The 21389-nt window shown below is 53.1% G+C and overlaps 1 protein-coding gene across 3 annotated transcripts in view; it reads right to left on the bottom strand.

Annotated features, from left to right (window-relative positions):
* The window catches only part of MGLL (monoglyceride lipase), a 103312-nt gene that overhangs the window by 18805 nt on the left and 63118 nt on the right, over positions 1-21389 (bottom strand). For all 3 annotated transcript variants that reach the window (XM_068558960.1, XM_068558959.1, XM_068558958.1), the window contains exons 4-5: positions 6770-6906; positions 5443-5553 (exon numbers count right to left, since the gene is read on the bottom strand). In XM_068558960.1, coding sequence (XP_068415061.1) covers positions 5443-5553; positions 6770-6906 — 248 coding nt within the window. The remainder of the gene's footprint in view (positions 1-5442; positions 5554-6769; positions 6907-21389) is intronic.

Here is a 21389-nt window from a genome sequence, read left to right on the forward strand (position 1 = left end):
GAGCCCCCGGTCTCCACAGGAAGACGGCGCTTGGCTTTGAAGTCCTGTTCCCTGCACCCCGCTGGTGTACTGGCAGCGGGCGTGGCCCCCATCAGGCCCTGTCCCTTCCTGACGTTCCATGACCCCTGCTCTACGTGTGGTCCTCAGACCAGCAGCACCGGCAGCTGCCAGGGGTCAGGCTCTGCATTTTCACGGGACCCCCGGCGTTCGTGTGCGCCCTGAGGGTGGAGGGGCAGGCAGCCTGAGTCAGAGAAGCACCACCCTGAGAGGTTCTGCCTGACCTGGTCTGAGCTGTGGCCCAGGCGGTGCAGTGTCCCCGACCCCCACAGCGTAGGACCAGGGACACGGACACACCTGACGTGTAAGCCTCCCTTTCAAAGGAGCCACAGTGAGAGATCTTGGCACCACCCCGACCCTCAGCTCTTTTTCTAAACCAGCACAGTAAATTCTGGCCACATTTCCAACAAGACTCAACTGGGTAGAGACAAACCTGTGATGGCAATAATGTCACAGCTAAAAAAATCAGGTGCTTCTTAGCCTTTTCCCCACAAAGACCAGAGAAGGAAAAGAGGCGGCACGCGGGGAAGGATGCTTTGAACGGCTGCTCGAGACGCTCACTTTCCCTGCTGCTCTTCTAGGGTCTGTCTATTTCATTAGCTTTTCCGTCAGAAAACTGAGTAGCGGGAGTGGCTGATCAAGGAAGACGAGGGTCAGGAGGGTGCTGAGGTCACGTGGTGAGGAAGCAGGGGGATCCGAGGGGGCCCAGCAGACCCCACGCCCGGAACATCAATTTGTCCAGGTTGCTGCTGCTTCCTGACATGACCTCCCCCAGCGCCATCCACCGTGAGAGCCCCTCACCTGTGTCCACGGGAAGACGAGGAGTGAGGGGCAGTGGCTCACCCAAAAAGGAAGTGGAATGCAAGATATTACAGATCTTGACGCCATTTTGAGTAAGTGTTCCGAACTCTTCGGACAACCCTGCAGGGGGTGGAGAGAGCCCCGGATCCAGCTCAGGAGAGGGGCGACCCCTGCCGGGCCCCCTGGAGGAAAGAACCCACCCTCATCGTGAGTCCAACAGGCTAAGTCAGGTCTGTGCCACCACAGAGGTCCCAGTGACCCCGACTAAACAGGGCCCCAGGGCACATCGCCTGAGGACAATTTGGGGGCCGAGACCCATGACGATTGACACACAGTCGCTGGACCCCAGCCCTGGAAACGAAAGGTAATGAAGTGGGGGAATCGGTCCTGGAGACTCAGAGCTGGGCGAAGTGGGATTCGAACTCTGGTTCTGAATCCCAGAGAAGGTCTATGATCCTCAGTGTCTCCATTTCTAAAATGGAGAAAATGAAACGAAGCTTGAAGGGCTGCTAGGTGGTTGCGTGACACCTAATTCCTCCAGAGCTCGTCCCTAACTGCCCTCTGGTTTCCGGCCCCAAGGGGAAGCTCCACCAACACTCCTTGGTTGACTGAGCAAACGCTGATGTCATTCAGAGTGGGGACCCCAGGAAGGAGGTGACCTGCGGAACCAGGTGACAGCTGGAGCCCCAAACTATCTCAGCTACAAAAGAGGATGACTGTCCCGGAAGTGAGGTCCACCCCCGACAAGCAAGCGAGCGGACGGTCACGTGTCCTTGGCCTGCCCCTGGGTTAACTGCAGCCCCATCACTTTACGTGCTAGTGACTTGCCCAAATGCCTTTATTGATCCAAAAGGTTTTAGTGGCTCCCGAAGATCATTTTTAAGCTTCTGCCACTAAAAGACTTGACACGAGGGAAGTAATTACACTCGCTTTTCTACAGCAGCTCAACAGGCTGACCCGCGCACAGGAGGCCAGAAGTGCAGGCCTCCGTGGGCGCAGGAGTAGCATGGCCGGGACACAGCCCAGAGTTTCTGGGGTGGGGGAGAGTGCACCTCCCGGCAGACAACAGGAAGCCCGCATGCCTCACAGAGGTAACAACACCCCCGGTAGCATCACTGTTGCCAGATTCAGGGGCCAGTTCATGACCTAGCTAAGCCCTCGCTCCTGAGTCTAACTTTACCTGAAGTTTGAATGAGTGGCCATTCCCCAGACCCCTTCCGTGTCCCTTCTCCACCCCTCTGCTCCAGGGCCTTCCGGACTCTGGTGACTAAAAGCAGAAGAGTGACATTTAGACGGGAAGTGGGCTAGAGTTGATCCAGGGCAGTTTCGGGGTGAAGGGAGCATCCTGCCACGCCTGCCGCCTGAGCCAGAGCTCACGCTGACCTTGAGCGAGACAATCGGCCTCATTTCCTCGCCTGTAAATGGGAAGCGGGGGGGCGGAAATAAGATGGTACGTGTCTGGCATGAGTGCTGGGTACACGGCGGCCACTCAAGCCCCACCTGGCCAGGCGCCCTGGTTGGCGGTCGGGGCCGGGGGCCGGGGGGTGGGGTGGAGAAGCATCCAGAAGCACTGGGGATGGCTCCCGCATCTCGGACCTGACCCCAGGGGACAGCCTCCAGGCAACAGGCAGAGAAGGTCATTTAGAGGATTACCCTCTGGGCAGGCTGAGTCCCCGCCCTGACCCCGGGCAGAAATCCAGGGGGATGTCGGGTTCTTCCCCAGAGAAAGGACTGGGTTAACCTGCAGCCCGGGGACAAGGCCTGGCGAGCTCAGGGTGTGACACCTGTTCCCAAGGGTTCCCCTCTGTCCCCAGGGCTGGCTGCAGTGCTGCCTTCCCCAGAGCATGCCCGGGGGCATGAGACAATCCCCATGAAACCTCCCATTAACCACTGAGACTTGTTCTGATGCACAGGGCTTTTGTTTCTCAATTTCTCCTGCTTCCACCACGATCTGAACACAGACAGCATTTGGGGCCAGGAGACTCTGTCGTCCTTGTCTCTTCCCCAGGCTAAATATACCCCAGCTTGTTGAAAATGGAGTAAGAACCAGATGTGCGGGATCTGGGGTGGGGGGTGGTCTGGCATTCTCACGTTTGGAGCGGGGAGCTGTCATCTTCCACAAGCCCGTCTGTGCTCCAAGCCTTGGGTATCTCATGCTGCTGGCTATAATGATTTTCAAAATCTCTCCATCAGGAACTGGCTGCCATGAAACAAACCTGTGACCTGTCAAGGAGCCTCGCTCTGGGAGAAGAGTCACAGAACAGGACACTGCCCTGTGCTCTGCGCCCTGACAGTGTGACTCCAGCCAGGGAAGGGTCCCCTCCTCCCCCTCAGCCAGGGTGGTCTCCAGGAGGCTGTCTTTGGGGTCTGTAAGAGTGAACCACTGGGAAGACCCAAAGGCCAGTCACTGGGTCCTCACCTGACCCAGGCCCATCCCTGCAGGGGGCCTCACCTGACCCAGGCCCATCCCTGCAGGGCACCTCACCTGATCCAGGCCCATCCCCATAGGGGGCCTCACCTGACCCAGGCCCATCCCTGCAGGTGGCCTCACCTGACCCAGGCCCATCCCTGCAGGTGGCCTCATCTGACCCAGGCCCATCCCTGCAGGGCGCCTCATCTGACCCAGGCCCATCCCTGCAGGGCGCCTCACCTGACCCAGGCCCATCCCTGCAGGGCACCTCACCTGATCCAGGCCCATCCCCATAGGGGGCCTCACCTGACCCAGGGCCATCCCCCTTGGGCCTCACCTGACCCAAGGCCTGCAGCGAGGCCTTTCCTAGTCCTATGCACCAAGAGGTATCACAAAGGAAAATGACCAAACTAAACCCCCCCCACAAAAACAAAGAGGCCACCAAAAGAACAAAACAGGAAGCAACAGAGAGCGTGTTCCCACTTGTGTGTGAAACACAGGGACCCGCTGGGGTGTGCGCACCCGCAGAGATGCACAAACTCTGCTAACTGGCTGCCCGCCTGCAACCGGGAGGAGGCTCCACTCATGCCCTTTCCCTCTCTCACATTTTGAACCGTACAGACATATTATTACAAGAATGTGTCAATTAAATTTTAAACAAAGATTCTGTGAGACTGCTTCAGAAGGCTGTCAGGCGGGACGTGGAGGGTAAGCCCGTGGTCCGGGGGTGGCAGACGAATCACAGGATGTCAGTCAGAACTGCCAAAGCCCAGAGCAGCAACAGATTTCACGGTGGGGAGGATGTGTCCTCTGGTCTGGGGGCAACGGGCAATCTCATTTGTCTTGGTTAATGAGAGGAGACTTGCATCCCCCCGGGGACAGCTGGCTCCTGATTTGACAAGGTGATCTATTAGCGGCAGGCTCTCGGAAGGTCACGCTGGTGGCCTGGCCCAGAAGTTCCCCCTTTGCCAGTGACTCGGGGGAAAGCTTGTGGGCTCCACTTTGGGGCCCAGCTGCCCTGATCCCCTGGTGCACTTCATCCAAAAATCCCCATGGTCCTGGACTCTTCCCAAAGGGAAAACATCCGTTGCAGGAAACACCCACTTTCTTCTCTGGGAAAACACCCTTGATGGGGAGAGGAGAGGACAGTCCCAGATCCCAACCCACCACCCTGGGGTGTGGACCTGGAGAGTCGCTCGTCCCTTCCAAGCCTGTCGTCCCGACCGTAAAACGCAGGCCTCGACCCCTCCCGGGGGTGAGGGTGGGAGCCAAGGGAGATGATTCACGTGTAAGCCCAGCACGTGCCCAGCACTCACTGGGCAGAACAAACCACGAATCAAAGCATGCGGCGCGCCGTGGGGACCCCCTCTTTTTGCGATCCTGGTCTTGCTTACTCTACTCGGACCAGGACCCTTGAATGATCCTGACCCACTGCCTCACTCACCCCTCGTGCTCCTTTGAGAGTCCTGAGCACCGGCTCGGGGACAGCCGTGCCCCCCAGCGTCCAGGAAGACTGACCGTTGCTCGGGGAGACTCGGGGCTGGGATTCCCCACTCTCACCGGGTTACCTGTCTCTGAAACCTGAGGTGCATAATGTGCCAACAACCCAGAAGCCCTGCTGAGGCCACGAGTCCCATCTCCTTCCTCAGCGGGAGGAGGCCCAGCTCAACGCGGGAACCACGGGTTGTGCCATGTGGAACATAACAGCCAAAAAAACAGAATGGAGGATCCGACAGGTCAGAGGTGAAAGTGCTCAGGGACGGAGAGCACCACAGCCAAGGCGGCCGGCGCTGTCACATTACTAACTGCCTGCAGCTCCACTGTCCACATACCGTGGCCGAGGCTGGCCAACGGTCCCCGGAAATGAGCTCCAGCCCAGCACATGGCTTGTTAACAGAGGCCCCTTCGCTGGATTCCTAACTGCGTAACCTTTCCTCCTTCTAACGTTCACCAACGAAACACGCACCAAGCAGGAAGTCATTTTCCTTTTGTCTTTGGGAAAAAAAGTACCTGACTTGAGAAACTACAGACTTCCAGGGACAACAATGCTTGCTACTTGTCCAAACCTTATCACAATCGTGGGAGAAACCCTTTCCCCCCGGACTCTAGCTGTGAACGGACGCCCCGGGGCCAGGGAAGCTGCAGGCGTCTCACGGAACCGGAAGTTCGTTTACCTTGAAAGTCGTGGCAGACTCGGGATTGGCAAGAACCAGCGGGGAGATCAGAACCATGCCGGAGAAGTGGCCGGGCCTCTCTGCGGCCGTGAGGATGGTGATGGCACCTCCCTGCAATGAGAACGGGCAGCATGTGGGTGTGGGCGTCGCCAGCGTGGGCTCTTAACTGCCCCATCGCGGGTCTCCTGCTGGGCTGCAGTCCCGGCCCAGAGCCCCAAGGATGGTACCTTGGAATAGACACCCTCAAATGTTGGATAAACTGGACCTGCAATTACTTGCTTTCACATGTTTTTTTCTCCGGGTTTTCCAACAGCAAACATTTCAGAGAGATCTAAATAAGGTTCCTGCTTGTGGGCTGCAAGTTAAACAATAACATATTTCTATTTCATTTCAAGCCAAAAGCTGGCAGACCCCCAATTCACCCATTCCGTCAGCCTTAATATGAGATCTGAAAAAAATCTGATGATAATAAGAGATTGCTACACTTTTTTTGTTTTCCTGGTTCAGTAAAGGTCCCAGAAATTTAGGTTCCAAGAAAAATAGTTAGTGAACGTGGGTGGTGCTGAAGGCATGCGGCCTTGGCTATTTGGTAAAGCTGAAGGTATCTGAACCAAGGGCTGAAATCACACACGCTTACAAGGGCCAGGCAGGTAACTGACGCGTAGGAACAGAGCCCGACCGTGACCGGGGTGGAAGGGAGTGAAAAGTCACCCAGATTTCAAAATCAAGTAGCTCAAAACGTTCTTTGCCAGCCATTGGGGCAGGGGGTCTAGAGGCAGATTTGGCCTGGATGCTGCCAGTTTGAAGAGCCCTGATTTAAAGATTATAGTTGGTTGATTCTTGGGGGGTTTAATGTATATCAAAGGTGCAAGGGATTTGGAATGACGTGTAAGGACTTGTTTCCTCTGGAACCCCGTCCTAATTCCCATGTGTACTGTGTGACTCTGAAACGGGCAGGACGCACAGGACCTGTGTTTCTCCACAGGCTGATGAGGGGCCCTCCCGCCCTGAGATGCGGCCGTGCAGGGAGAAGTGCCCTTGGGGCCCCACCATGCAGTGGCACCTTCCTGGCGCCTTGGGCCCTGGCAGGAAGGAACGGGCGGAGGTGAGCTTCTCTGGGGCTGCCTCCAAGATGCTGGCCCTTGCTTCCTGAGCATAAATTGTCTGGGAATTCCCAGAGGGGGCCGTGCTGGCCAGGCAGAGAGCGATGGGGCCAGAGGCAGGGCGGCCCCCTGCATCCCAGGACCCTCAGCCTCCACCCACCGCAGGGCTGCGGCTGGGGCCGGGGCCCGGCTTGACTTAGAGGGCTCTTCCGGGGTCTGCTCACCATGGAGTGGCCCAGGAGGAAGATGGGAAGCCCCGGGTGGTCCTTCTGCACAACGTCCACGTGCTGCAACACGTCCCTGATGAAAACCTGGAAGTCAGACACCACCATCCTCTCCCCCTCGCTCTGCCCGTGGCCGACTGGAAGACAACGGGAAACAGAACCAGTTACCAGAGGCTGACTCCTGCCAAGCCAAGGGGTCTCCTCACAGAATTACCAGCCACTCTTTAGGGAAGACCCACCAAGCCCTTCCAAGCACTCTTGACCGTGGGAATTCTTCTCCCCGCATTTTACAGATTAGGACGTTGAAGCACAGAGAGGTTAAGGAACGTGCCCAAGATCACACAGCCAGAAGTCACGAGCCAGGATGCAAACATCACAAAGCCTGTCCACACAGCCAGGATGCCTTCCTTGTGGCCGTATCCCAGGAAGAAAGAGAGGACAGGCACGTGGAGTCTCACTAGGCCTCGCTTCTCGCCAAGTGGCCAGAAACAAGACGGACGAGGCTCGGAGCTCCTCGGGCTTTCCCAAGTCCTTGACCCTCACAGTTGTTTCCAAGCGTTAGCTTTTCACCAGGTAAAGTGCTGCATCCTGTCACCTCCCTTTACAGCTCTTGGTGAAGACAACGCGACAGACATAAGACAGTCAAGTGCGCCTGCCAGAATCTTCTCAGCGAAGCAGCCGTAAAACTAGGTCATGCTCCCTCCCTCCTGGATTGTACCGCCTGTCCCATATCCGTGCTGTTCACTTCCCTGTGTTCTGAGGGTCCCTCCACGCTCCCCTCTCGGAGGGATGTCAGTCGCCATAGAAACCGCGCAATGTGAGGGTTTGAAAACTGCAAACAAGGAGGAGCTCCCGGAGCACAAGGAAGCACAGCAAGCGGACCTGCCCAGAGCTGCAGTGACCATGCCGCCCACTTCACGGATGGAGAATGGGGGGGCGGGGGGTGCTCACAGCGGCTGGAACGGCTGGCCGCCCAGACCTCAAACTCAGAAACCCTCTGTGTGGTCAGACCACGAACTCCTGTTTCCTGCTGTCCGTCCCCCACGAGCGCCCACCGCACACAGCCTGGGGCCCCCTTCTGTCACCCTCTCAGCGGCACCCTCAGCCCCTTTAAATTCATTTTTATTTTTTACTGGGGTAAAACATAGCATCTTCACCATCTTTCAGTGCAAGCTCAGCAGTATCGAGCACATTCACACAGCTGTACAACCGTCGCCACCATGCACCCCCAGAACCTTCCCACCTTCCTCAAACTAAAACCGCATGCTCCTGGCGCAGGCTGAACTGCACCCCCTTCCCCACTCCCTTCAGGTGCGGAAGTCCTAAACCCCACAGCTCAGAACGTGACTGTGTTTGGAGACAGGTCTTTAAAGAGGTGATTAAGTTAAAATGAGTTCGCTGGGCTTACCCCTAACCCAATCTGACTGGTGTCCTTGTAAGAAAAGGAGATTAGGACACACACACACACAGAGGGACGCCCGCCTGCAAGCCCAGGAGAGAGGCCTCAGGAGGAACCAGCCCTGTCGACACCTTCATCTTGGACTTCCGGCCTCCAGAACTTTCAGAAAATAAATTGCTATCGTTTACGTCACTCAGTCTGGGGTACTTTGTTATGGCAGCCCAAGCTGACTGATACACCCACTAAACAATACTCTCCTACCCCACCCCCCGTCCTTGGAAGATAGTTCAGTAATGATATGGCCAGAGTATTATGTTTAATACTGCCATTTAAAAAAATTAATTAATTAACTTACTTATTTAATTTTTGGCCGCATTGGTTGGGTCTTCGTTGCTGCGCACGGGCTTTCTCCACTTGCGGCGAGCAGGGGCTACTCTTCGTTGTGGTGCACGGGCTTCTCATTGCAGTGGCTTCTCTTGCTGTGGAGCACGGGCTCTAGGTGCGCGGGCTCAGTAGTTGTGGCTCACGGGCTCCAGAGCGCAGCCTCGGTAGTTGTGGCACATGGGCTTAGCTGCTCCGTGGCATGTGGGATCTTCCCGGACCACGGCTCAAACCTGTGTCCCCTGCATTGGCAGGCAGATTCTTAACCACTGCACCACCGGCGAAGCCCCAGAGTATTATGTTTAAAGTTCGAATTATTACAAATACGTGATCATTATTTTCTCTGTGTGCTTATGTTACTAACTTGATATACGATTAGATTCATTCGTTTCAAAATAAATTTGTTCACAACTATAGATTTTGCTGTTTTACTTTTCAATTTTATTTTCTTTTGTGAATACGTAAACATTTACCTGGTTCAAAAGTTAGAAAAATAAAAAAAGATTCATCCAGTGACATCTTGCTTCTATTCCTGTCTCCTCCACCTCTCCCCTCTTGTTCCCCATGGCTAATCATTTTAACTATGTACTGTTTCTTCTTTCAAAGCAATTGTTTTTGCAAAAATAAGAAAATTATCTTTTTTTTTTTTTTAATAGAAGGTAGCATGCTACAGATCCACCCTATTCTACGCCAGTTTTTTTCACTTTTAACGTATTCTGGAGATTACTTCGTTATCACAAACAGGCCAAGAGTTCTTCCTCTGTCTTAGGGCTGGTGCAGTGCTCCTCCTCTGTGTGGGTGAAGTACAGCTTATTCTGGCCATCTCTCATCAAAAATCATCTGTGTGACACCCAATCTCTCGTTTATTAAACATCTGACTGTAATGAATCACTGGGAATGTTTTATCCCAACTTTGTGAAGGTGCGCCTTCAGGGTGTATGTCTAGGTGGCAAGGTTGTTTGGTTGAAAGGTGCATGCAGGTGCCATTTCAGTAGAAGTTGCCCACTTCCCGTCCACGTGGGTTGTGCTGGGTTGAATCTATCAGCCTCCCAACAAAGCAAGTCGTTCAGTGTTTGGATTCTTGCCCTTAAGACAGAGGAGAAAGTATAGGTCGAACATCTCCTTATATTTCAAGAGTCACTTGTATTTCTTTTCTGGTAAACTGAGAATTTCTGTCTTTGCTTGCAGGGTTTTGCATTTCTTGATATTTAAGAGCTCTTTGTATATGAGTTGGTCATTTGTCCTTTGACTTGATGTTGTGTTTAAGCTACAGAAGATTTTTATTTGAAAAACTTATCAATCTTGGGACTTCCCTTGTGGTGCATTGGTTAAGAATCCGCCTGCCAATGCAGGGGACACGGGTTTGATCCCTGGTCCGGGAGGATCCCACGTGCCGTTGAACAACTAAGCCCGTGCACCACACCTACTGAGCCTGTGCTCTAGAGCCCATGCGCCACAACTACTGAAGGCCACGCGCCTAGAGCCCGTGCTCCACAACAAGAGAAGACGTCGCAGTGAGAAGCCCACGCACGCAACAAAGAGTGGCCCCCGCTCACCGCAACTAGAGAAAGCCCACACGCAGCAACGAAGACCCAACGCAGCCAAAAATAAATAAATAAAAAATTCATTAAAAAAAAAAAGCCTGAGCACTAGTTGCTTTAAAAAAAAAAACAAACCCTTAAAAAAATTATCAATCTTTTCTTTTTATGGCTTCTGAGTTTTGATTCTTAGTTATAAAAGCCTTCTCTACTCCAGGAGTATAAAGGAACTCAGCATTTTTTTCTATGAGTTCCTTTATGGTTTCATTTCTTGTGGGGGGGATAACATATACATAACACAAAATTTACATTAACCTTTTTTTTTTTGGCCACACCGCACGGCACGTGGGATTCTTAGTTCCCCGACCAGGGATCGAACCCGGGCCCCCTGCAGTGGAAGCGCAGAGTCCTAACCACTGGACCGCCAGGAAGTCCTACATTAACCTTTCTCAGGTGCACAAGCTCAGTGGCATTAAGTACATTCACACTTTTGTGCAACCATCGCCACCATCATCTCCAGATTTGGTTTCATTTTCTACATGTTAATCTTTGATCCACCTGCAGCTTATTGTGGAACGTGGTGTGAGACAGGGCCTCTTTCCTGATGGTTCTTTTCTTCTTAAAATCGAGGTGAAGTTCACATAACATAACGTTAACCATTGTAAAGTGTACCAATTCGGTGGCATTTTGTATATTCACAATGTTGTTCAACCACCTCTATCAAGTTCCTAAATGGTTCTTAATTGTTCTAGCAGAATTCATGAAGAAGTCCTTCATCACCTCGCTGAACTGTGGTGTCCCCCCGATCCCATACGAAGGTTCCCCTTCGACTCGAGTCTGGCCTATCTCTGGACTGCTGCTCAGTTCTGCTGTCTGCCTGCTCACACGTCAGGCCCCGTGACGAAGGCACTGCAGTGCTACCCGCCCCGGCCGCCCCGCAAGCTCTCCCTTGCCCCTCTCCCCCGTCCCGTGGTTGCCTCTCCCCACGATGCGCACTGCCCGCCCGCCCGCCCGCTCTTCCAGCTCTGGCACGCTCCTTCCAGAGCTGCAGGTCCGCCTCGTGAACCCCTGGTCAGAAGAGTCCCCCGACAGCTTCCAAAGTGGCTCTGCTCCTGGGTTCCATTCACCTTCTGAATCATTCAGGCTCAAAACAGGCCTGCTGTCTTTGACCTTCATTCTACCCTCTGTCGAGCTGGCCCCCAAACCCTTCCAGATTTCTAGGTCCTCAGCCCCCTGGATCGGCCTGCGCCTTTGCATGCCTATGCCACTTGCAGGGGGTGAGACGCTCATCGCCTTTTACCTGGCGAGAGCTTCCCACCCAGCCCCCCTGCCTGCCCTGACCCCCTCCGCACCCCTCTGGAAGCTGCTCTGACCTTGCAGGGGTCAGCGTCTCCGCTGTCTCAGAGCTCGGTCCACGGGTGCCAGCCCTTTTCGGGGCCTCGGGTAAAGGCTCCAACTGGTCCTGCTCCCGCACTAGAAAGCACCATCGGAGCCACACTCACGCCTCCCTGCCGCTGCCCCTCAAAGCACATCCACGCTCTTCTGCTGCGCCTCTCATACAGCGGCCCCCTGCTGCGGGCCCTCTGCCCTGCACCAGGCCAGGAGCAAATCCTTTAAGGCCCATCGCCACTCCTAACCCTTCCACGGAGTCAATTCCCTCCACACAGGTGCAAGTTTCTCCTTCCCCCCCCCAACCAGGTCTTGTCTCTATCACAGGTGAGCTGACTGGAGCTCCCCCTCCTTCTCTCCTCCAGCACCACTCCTCCCCCATGGACCGAGGGTCCCTAGAGCCCGGCTGACAAGCAGCTCTGACGGGTGGCTGGCGGCCCCCACGGCACTGCGCTGTGGGCAACTGGTGACGTCTGCCACGGACTCGAGGAGGAGGCTGGGCCCGCACGTGCCCCACACCTGCCAGGGCTGACCTCGGGATCAAGGATCCCATTCTGTTCTTCTGCATATTCCTCAGGGCTCCTCGCAATGGCCTGGCAGGGGGCAGGTGCCTGCTATACACCTGTTGAAATGAACTGTAGCCAGTATTTCCATAATGGCCACTCACCAGAGATTCATCTCCATTACCCTGGCCACACTGATTGATACATTTCCTTTCCCGCCACGTATACCGAGCAACAGTTCTGCATTTGCAATTAAAATTCTTTTCCTCATATTTTTTACAAGAAAGAACCCTGCATCACAGGCCTTATATCCAGCATATTTTTTGTTTTGTTTGCCCTGATTCTGCTATGTACTGTGTTTTTTATTTTCTGTATTTTGATGCTTTACCATCTGGTTAAAGCTGTCCCTGGAGGGACTGCTGCTCCCAGGGTTAGCGAATTTCTAGAGACAGGAAAGAACTGGCCTGTGAGCTGGCCTTTCACATGCAAACCAACCCACCCAGAGCCCACATCCCACCTCTCACTTTCTGGGCTACTCTCCTGCTGTCCTTGTCGCTCAGGGCCAGGTACCGGACAACCAGGGCAGCCCCTAAGCCCGCGAGCCCACTGAAATTATTCAAACCAGCCAACCCTCAGCCTGCTCAGCCCGCCTCACCATTCCTCCTCGTAGAAAATGCAGTAAAGGCTCCCGTCTACATTCCCCCCACTCCCTCTGCCTCTTGACCAGCCCTGGTGCTTCCCTGAGTGGCCCTGTGTGGGGTGCCCTGCCCCCTTTCTAAGGAATTGTGAATATAATCAATTCTCCCTCGTGACAGCCATTTCCATATCTGTGTGTCTCACCACATCTGATTAAAACCAACCCCAAGGACCCTCAAAACACTCCAGCGTCGTATTCCGTGCACAATTAAGTAGTTAATAATTCTTTGTTGAATGATGAAATAATCCCTGTCTCTTTGTCTCATACAAAATATTTCTACCTGAAATAACTTTCCACGGCACCACCGTGTGCTAAAAAGAGATCACGAGGACGTATCCAGAGAGCTGATGATCCTGTTAAAGCTGGAACAGGAAGAAATGAGCATCTGACTTCCCTTTTCTTAGGGAACCAGTTCTGCTCAGTACTCTTTTCTTAGAGAAGAAAAATCTGGTGAAACGTAGCCTCGAGTAAGGAAAGAGAGACAAAGCATTAAAAAACCAGTAATGACAACACCCGATATTTACGCAGCAGGTTGTAATTTGCACAGCCCTTTTCCCAGGGTTATTTCACTTGATCCTCACAACCCCATGAGTTAGAGATTCTTTCCCCCATTTTCTAGCAGAGAAAAGTGACCCTCGGACAGAATGGATGGAGCTCAGCTTCCCGGTGAGTTACAGGCCGGGCAAGGCCTCAAGCACTGATTTCAGACCCCAAATCTGGTGCTTTTACTGCCACTTCCCTTGCCAACAAGGAGACCAGGGCCTCGCGGCACGGCTGGATCTGACCCAGGGAAGTCTGCTCCAGAGCCCGCCCCCCTACACGGTGGTGTCTCAACACGCTGCCTCTGCGCTCTTCTATTCTACCCCTACATCTACCTCAAACATTCTTCCTGTTTTAATCAGAAGAGATGGGCGTGTGTGATTGAAAACACAGGCAGGCGTTCACACCAGGCCCGCAAGTCTAAACATGGTTTCCTCTAGACACTGGGGTACCAGGCTCCCAATTTTGCCATTTTCACAGCAAAAGCATCGCCACGCCCTGTCTGGTGAGGGGTCCACAGCAGGGCCCTAACTGCGGACCACACGCTCCCCACTGGGGAGTCTGCACAAACAGAGATTTCTCATTTCTCGCCTCTGCTCCTTTGGAGGCTCCAGGCAGACAGCATTTCCCTGACCCAGGCTCTAGGGACGTGGCTTTGTCTCCCTGGGAAGATCTGACCAGTAAGAGGATGGACTTCCATCCCGCGGGGGCTGGCCCTGCACTCCTGGCCAGCGAACAGGCCAGCACGAAGCAGGAGGGGGACTCCTGCAGGACGTGTGGTTCAGGCCAGCGAGACAGACGGTCACTGTGGCGCCTCTGACCTTTTCCCACTGTGGCGCCAGAACCACAGGCCTGGACGGGCAGGAGCCACGTGTGGGAATCAGGGCCACACAGACCCAGAGGGAGAATAAAGCCACTTGGACGAGCTCCGGTGTAACAGAGCACTGTGAGGGGCCGGGAGGAGACCTGATTGAGCTCCCGTGTCCAAACTTAAAGGGAGTCACTAGCCCGTATATGTTACACAGAGAGAAACCAGTACAACCACTTTGGAAGCCTATCTGGCATCTCGCAAGGTTCAAATTCCATACTTTACAACCCAGCCATCCCACCCCCAGGCATTCACACACCCAAGAGAAATTCCTGTGCTGGCACCATAGGAGACGGGGTAACATCGTTCGCTACAGCCTGTTGTCACAGCTGGAGAATGGACACATTGTAGCTAAAGGGATTATTCTACAGTAGTGAAAAAACGAGTAAACGAAATCTACATGTAGGAACCTTACAAACAAAATACAAAGTGAAAAAAAGAAAGTAAGGTATTCAAGTTTAGCCATTTTATAGAAAGCTAAAAAAAAAACAAAAAAGAAAACGAAAAAACAAGCAAAAGCAAACTATTCTTTAGAGAGCCAAACCTATGTGATAAAAGCAGAGAATAAAAAAGCAAGGGAACGAAACACCAATTTTACGACGGGAGTTACCACTAGTCACTTGCCCGTCTGTAAAACCAGGAGACATCTCCTCACCTCATCATAAAGCTGCTGGAGTAAACGAGCCAGAGCAGCACACCCGGCAGGAAGCGGGTCTTCACCAAACACTCACTTCCATCCCCATACAGTCTCCGAGGAGAAAACCCACAAGTTGTGGTGTTTAGTGCTCTTCTCCATCAGAGATTCTTCTGCATGTCTAACCTGTATTTCTCCTCTGCATAATCATGGCTTGCTTTCGCCTCAGTTTCCTTCTAACTAAAAATAAATTTAACATCTAACAGAACTTTTCTCCTCAAAACATTAAGGTAGGTCTGTTCAGTCCCCACCAGATGACAGAAGCTCCCATGTGCTGCCTGACATTTGTTTGGAGCTTCTGCAACCCACAGGAAAACATGAAAACCGGGCAACCCAAGTTTAACCTCTGTTGAAACTGTAACAAATGCTACTTTTAAAAAGCAAAGGAGATCACCCATGGTGAAGTGAACTGCTTTAGAAAGAAGCACAGATCCCTTTCTCCAGGATGGGAGACGTTGTATTGTTAATATTTAGGAAGCAGAACTCTCTGAAAGCCTTGGAGATGCCAGCAACTAAAACTAGCTGAAGTCAGGACCCCAGAGCTTTCAGAAAAGACAGAAGGTGGTCAGCGTTTCTCAACCACAGAGAGTCAATGGAAGTGACCACAGAGCGAGCGGGCAGGAGAAACGGCCCCTTCTGCCCTTGACAAAGGGCCAGCTCTACACACTGAGGCCCAGGCAGGGCCCGGCAGGGGGCACGCCCTTCCACATCCGGGTACTGAACCAACACCACTGCAAGTTCAAATTCAGCTACAATGTTACAAAGGCGAAAAGAGGAGCACTTACTAGCTCCCAGCCCTGTGCCAGCCCCTGGACCCGTGGCTCCTCCTGTTTGATGACAACAGCGCAAGTCTCGAGGAAGGGTCACCACCCCATTTAAGGACCCGGAGAACCAGGGAAGGACGGGATAGGGAGGACAGAGCCGAGGGTGGAGGTCAGGAGTCAGCTCCACCTCACCTCCCTGTGAGCTCCGGCCGGTGACTTCACCTCAGCCGGCTCAGCCTCCCCGCCTGCACAAAGGGGCGCTTGTGGACCCCACTCCACAGGGTGCGTGGGGAGTCAGGGAGAGCGAGGCACAGTGGTCAGCCCTGAGTGCAGCACACAGCAAGCGCTCAATAAACGCTCACTGCCTTGCTGGTCAGGGTGAGGACGTGGGCGGGGACCCAGAGCAGCCCTGTGTTCTCTGGGCAGTGTTCCCTGCCGTTGTCAACTCCAGGACACACCAACTACCCCCAGGACACAGTGAAAGAAGCATCCTCGACCCTCAAAACCGGCGTTAATTATGCGTCAGCGTCACTACTGCACACGAGGCTATGAAGTTAGGAGGCGAGGGTGAGGTCAGCGTGCTGGTGGTCCCGGGAAGTCTGGACCCTTCCTGTTGATTCCTCAAGCAGACGCAGGAGCAAACATACCCCAGGGCTCTGCTTCTTAAGGAGCCAGTGGGGGTCCCGTGGGATCACCGCATGGGGTGGAGGCGGGGGGGGGGGGGGGGGGGGGGCGGGGCGGGGCCTGGAGTCCGGCCTCGGGCATCCTCCACCCTCCGGTGTTGTCAGAGCAACAGACAAGGCAGCAGGAGGCCCTGTGCCAAGGCCATCGGCTGGACCGTGGGCGTCCTGCTGGCCCCGCCCACTCCCCACCCCGGGCCTGCCCTTGAAGGGGTTAAAGACGGGCCACCTGGGCGCGAGGCTCGGCTCCCTGTGGAGGGCGGAGCTCGGTCCTGGGGGGAGCAGGCAGGAGGGTGGCGGCAGGGCCCCGGACAAGGGTGCCTGGTCCCCGGATGCCATGGGGCAGTGACTCTGGAGGGGCGGCAGCCACAGCCACGTGGGGCAAATTTAAATTAACTAAAGAGCAAACCGTCAAAACGCAGGCCCTCAGCCTCATCAGCCCCATCGTGGAACGTTCCGTTCAGCAGCGTTAAAAACAATTTCTATTGCAGAGGCGCCATGTGGAATTAGGAAAAACACCTGCATCCGTTGGCCTGCATTTAAAATATTACTTAAATAATAAAACCCTGCACCCCTCCTCTGATTACGGAAGTAACACACGTTCAAGGCCGATTCCTGGGGAAAGCCAGGAAAGCGTCGGGCAGCCCAAGTATGGGTCACGGGACGGCTCTGGGATCAGACGTCCTTGGACCTAACCCGGCCCCCACAGGGTGCAGCCTCCTGCAGGGTTTCAGCTCCTCTGGGCCCCTGTCTCCTCACTCCCGCTCCTCGGACCGTGGGCAACGTGAACCGAGACCACCTGTGTGAAGTGCACAGGTCAGGGCTGGGCACAAAGTGGACGGCAAATATTAGTTGTGGAAATGAAAAATTAACCAAAAAAAGCAACAGGGACTTCCCTGGCGGTCCAGTGGCTAAGACTCTGTGCTCCCAAACCAGGGGGTCCGGGTTCGATCCCCGGTCAGGGAACTAGAGCCCACATGCACGCCGCAACTAAGAGCCCGCGTGCAGCAACTGAAGATCCCACACGCCACAGCTAAGACCCGGCGCAGCCAAACAAACAAACAAATAAATTTTTTTTTTTAAAGCAACAAACCAGTCCTGCCCTCGCCAAGCAGAAGTAAACACAACGAAAGTCTGGTCTCGTTTCTGTGGCGGCCAAAGTGAACTGTACCAACTGACCTGGGACACCCTCCAGCACACATCACTGGGAGAAAAAAAAACTCAAATTGTGAGGGACGCCTCCACTGTCACCACTTATGTTTTTAACAAGCCACCAAACCATACTGTCTGTTCCCTGTCCTGCCTGTGGCCCTGGGTGCTACCTCGGCAGGGTCAGGGCCGGCTGGCACGGCCTCCTGGCTCTTCCCAGCCAGCCTGAGTTCTCCCAGACGAGACAAAGCCACCGTGTCCTCTGCCGGGCGAGAGGCTCCCGCTGGGGCACCCATGGGCCTCACAGTGGGGCAGAAGGTCCTGGTGGAGGTGGCCAGGAGTGCTTTCCAGCCAGAGCAGCCGGGAGTACAACCGGACTCCTCGTTCAGTCAGCACCCTCACCTCCCATTCAGGGGGTACACGTCAGCATGGGGTTGGGGAGGTCAGTCCTGCCGTTGACAAGGGTCCTCTGTAGGGGCTGCTGCAGGAAGAAGGTAAAAGCCGACCGCTTCAACTGGAACAAACGCTTCCCAATTACCTGTTGGGTGTCTGGTCTTGGCTAGGCTCTGGGGCAGGGGCTTGATTTTCTACTTAACACATAAGACTGTAATATTTCCCCCACTTTGACACATAATTTATACTTGTGATTTATACTGACTGCGTGATGTCCCATCAGGGGGATAAAAATCGAAACTCACTTTACTTTCAGTGGTGGAGCATTGAGGTTGCCAGCAATGTTTGTTATTCTAAAGAACACTGAGATGAACATCTTTTCACAGATATTTATAGAACTGTCAGGATAAACTTGCCAAGATGGGATTTCTAGATCAAAAGATATGAATATTTTGGGGAGTCCTCATTTATAGAACCAAAAATGCCTTCCAACTTGAGAATTTCCGTTGTCCCCAGCCAAGCACAGAAATTTGAATTTCCTCACATCCTCGTCCACACCGGGAGTTCCAGCTCTTTTTTTATTAGAGGAGGTAACAAACCCACTTTCTTCCCATTACGGTACTTTGCTTCCAGGTAAAAACCCTATGGAAAGCTACTGTTTGGGTCTGAAGAACTTGTAATCAAATGTTTTTCTCTCCTTTTTTAAAGGCAGTTCATTTCTCTACCTGTGGTAGGGAGAGAGCCACAGAACACATATGTGACCCAAACAATGGTTCGAAAGATAACCAGGGCTCTGGGCTGACCCAGCTGGAAGTCCCGACTGCCAGGAGCAACTGTGTGACTACTTGGGCCATACCAGGTGCACCCAGAAGAGGTGTGACAGAAAACGCACACATTCCAGGTCCGGCAGGTTTCCCTGAGACTGTTCTGTGTTTTCTGCTTCCATTGAGTTCCCCTCAATGCTCTTTTGGAACGAGGATGCCAGAATCCCCATAGATCCTCCCTACCCTTAGGCTGCAACGTGATCATGCTACTTAAAATTTAGCCATCAGTGTTTCAAAGCCCGTTTCTAACGAAGGTCTGGCTTGTTTTCTGCACTCCTGTGACAATCCCCAATCATGGGATTTCATGTTGCAGAAGTCCCATGCGCAACAGCATTCTATACTGAAGAGTAAGGACACGAGACCAAAGACAAGTTAAAAGTAGAGGAGCTGTTCGGTGCTTTGTGACCACCTAGAGGGGTGGGATGGGGAGGGTGGGAGGGAGGGAGATGCAAGAGGGAAGAGATATGGGAACATATGAACATATGTATATGTATAACTGATTCACTTTGTTATAAAGCAGAAACTAACACACCATTGTAAAGCAATTATACTTCAATAAAGATGTTTAAAAAAAAAAAAAAAAAAGTAGAGGAGCTGCATCCTTCAGCTGAAAGGCCACCAAAAACCATGTTCAATCATCAGCCGACAGAGTCTGCCAATGCTAAAAACGCCCTTGTGAGGCTCCAAGAGCAGAGAGTGTGGGACAAAAGGACACTCGGAGGGCGAAGGGGTCACAGGCGATTTGGTGCAGGCTGGACAGGACCTTCGTGCTGCCTCTCGGGGAATACCGTGTGATCCGGGAGGTTCTGCTTCTGTCTCTCTCTCTCTCTCTCTTTAAAAAAAACGTGCATATGGCAGAAAGTCCACGATCACAGCTTGCTGGCCTGGAAAACAGTTTGTTTCCCTCAACAAAAGCCATTTCCTCTTTTTCTGTTTGCTGATGGTCCAGGCTTCCATCATGGACACCTGGACCAACACGCTTTCATCTCCTGAACTCCTGCTGCACGAGCTCCCCTCGATGGGAGGAGAAAGGGGAGTTCTCTGCGGCACCCATACACAAGCTCGACTGTACGAAGGACACAAAGACAGAAATTAATTTCTCTACTAATTGACAACAGCTTGAAAAAGGTATAAAGATGCCAGAATTCAGCATATGGGCTATGGAAACACATTTCGGCTCAGATATATTTTTTTTTTTTTTGAGCTGTTACAACATGCTTTATAATATAACCAGCTAAAAGGCTGTTAACGGTGCAGCGTTTCAGAAATAATGCATTCTCAGGATTTCATATTTAGAGGGTTTATTTGAAAACATCCTACTCTCCACTGCATAAATAAGAGGAAACAGCATGACAAAAAGTGTCATAACTATGGTTCGTGGTGTCTAGCGAGATGATCTTCCTTTTGTATCAAGCTGCAGGATGACTGGGCGAGGCCGGTTCCCCCGTGGGATCAGCCACCCCTTCCCACACATCACGTTCTTTTCCTGTCTCTTGAGCAGGCGGGGCTCTGGGCGACTCTGGGTGAGCCAGAATCACCCAGAACTGCCAGACCTTTCACCCAGATCTCTCGAAAGTTGAATACATACAGAAAGTGCCCGTGGCTTATAAACAGGCAACAGCTGTGGGGCAGGGAGAGGCATTCACAACAGAAACTCCAGCATGCGATGAGATCAAGGAATAAAAGTCTGTGACAAAATAACAGGATGCTCGGCAAATCCCAAATGACGCTGGAGGCAAAGGACAGAACTCCACGAGATCAGCAATCCCAAGAGCTCGAAACTTCAGAAAAAGGTTTAATGTTAAAAAAAATTTCATATATTGTGACCACCTGGAGGGGTGGGATGGGGAGGGTGGGAGGGAGGGAGATGCAAGAGGGAAGAGACATGGGAACATATGTATGACTGATTCACTTTGTTATAAAGCAGAAACTAACACACCAGTGTAAAGCAATTATACTCTAATAAAGATGTTAATAAAAAAAAAAATTTCATATAATGTCAAAGGGATGGGCAACAATATGCCCGGATCAGGCGAATGCCCGACCTGACCTGGCTTTTACAGATACTTCCTTTTTAAACTACCTTCTCCGTGTCCTTAAGATCATCTTTATTTTTGTTAGAGAACAGATTAAATAGACCACGTTCTGATTCGCATGTTTTCCTCGACCCCGTAAACCCCTCAACTGGCAGAGTTTCTGGAAGAAGAAAGAACACAGCTTTGGCACCAGGTGTGGGTTCAAGTCCTGCTGCGTTTTGGCTGTGAGCTTGGGCAACGGCTTCCCTGTTGTGGTCCTGTTTCTCCCATCAGTTAAAACTGCCCTGATCCTAGCCGGCAGGTGCTGGAGGATTAAATGAGAGCGCAGGTGAGAGCAGCCAACGCCAACCAGCAAACGCTGCTCCTCTTCTTCCACACTTTGCGTTTCGTCCTTGCGGTGGCAACTCCAGGAACGGGAAAGCCTGTGCGGGGACGCCTGAGTCCCAGCATGGGGTCTGCCCCCCTCTACGACATGGCCCCCACTCAGGCCGAGGAGGCCTGAGCCTCACCCAGAGCAGCCCCCTTGGCGCCTGTCGTGGGGACTGGCCGTGGAGCATGGAAGGAGTGGCTGCACAGGGCACCAGCTCCTAGGAGACCGGCTGTGAAATCTCCTGCTTTCACCCCCCCTGCTAACAAAGTGGCTTTGACTTTTCTGCAGCAAACACAAAGAACAGAGTTTAAACAGAACAGGAGGGCTTCCCTGGTGGGCAGTGGTTAAGAATCCGCCTGCCAATGCAGGGGACATGGGTTCAAGCCCTGGTCCAG

The sequence above is a fragment of the Eschrichtius robustus genome, chromosome 12, assembly GCF_028021215.1.
Source record: "Eschrichtius robustus isolate mEscRob2 chromosome 12, mEscRob2.pri, whole genome shotgun sequence".
Lineage (NCBI taxonomy): Eukaryota > Metazoa > Chordata > Mammalia > Artiodactyla > Eschrichtiidae > Eschrichtius > Eschrichtius robustus.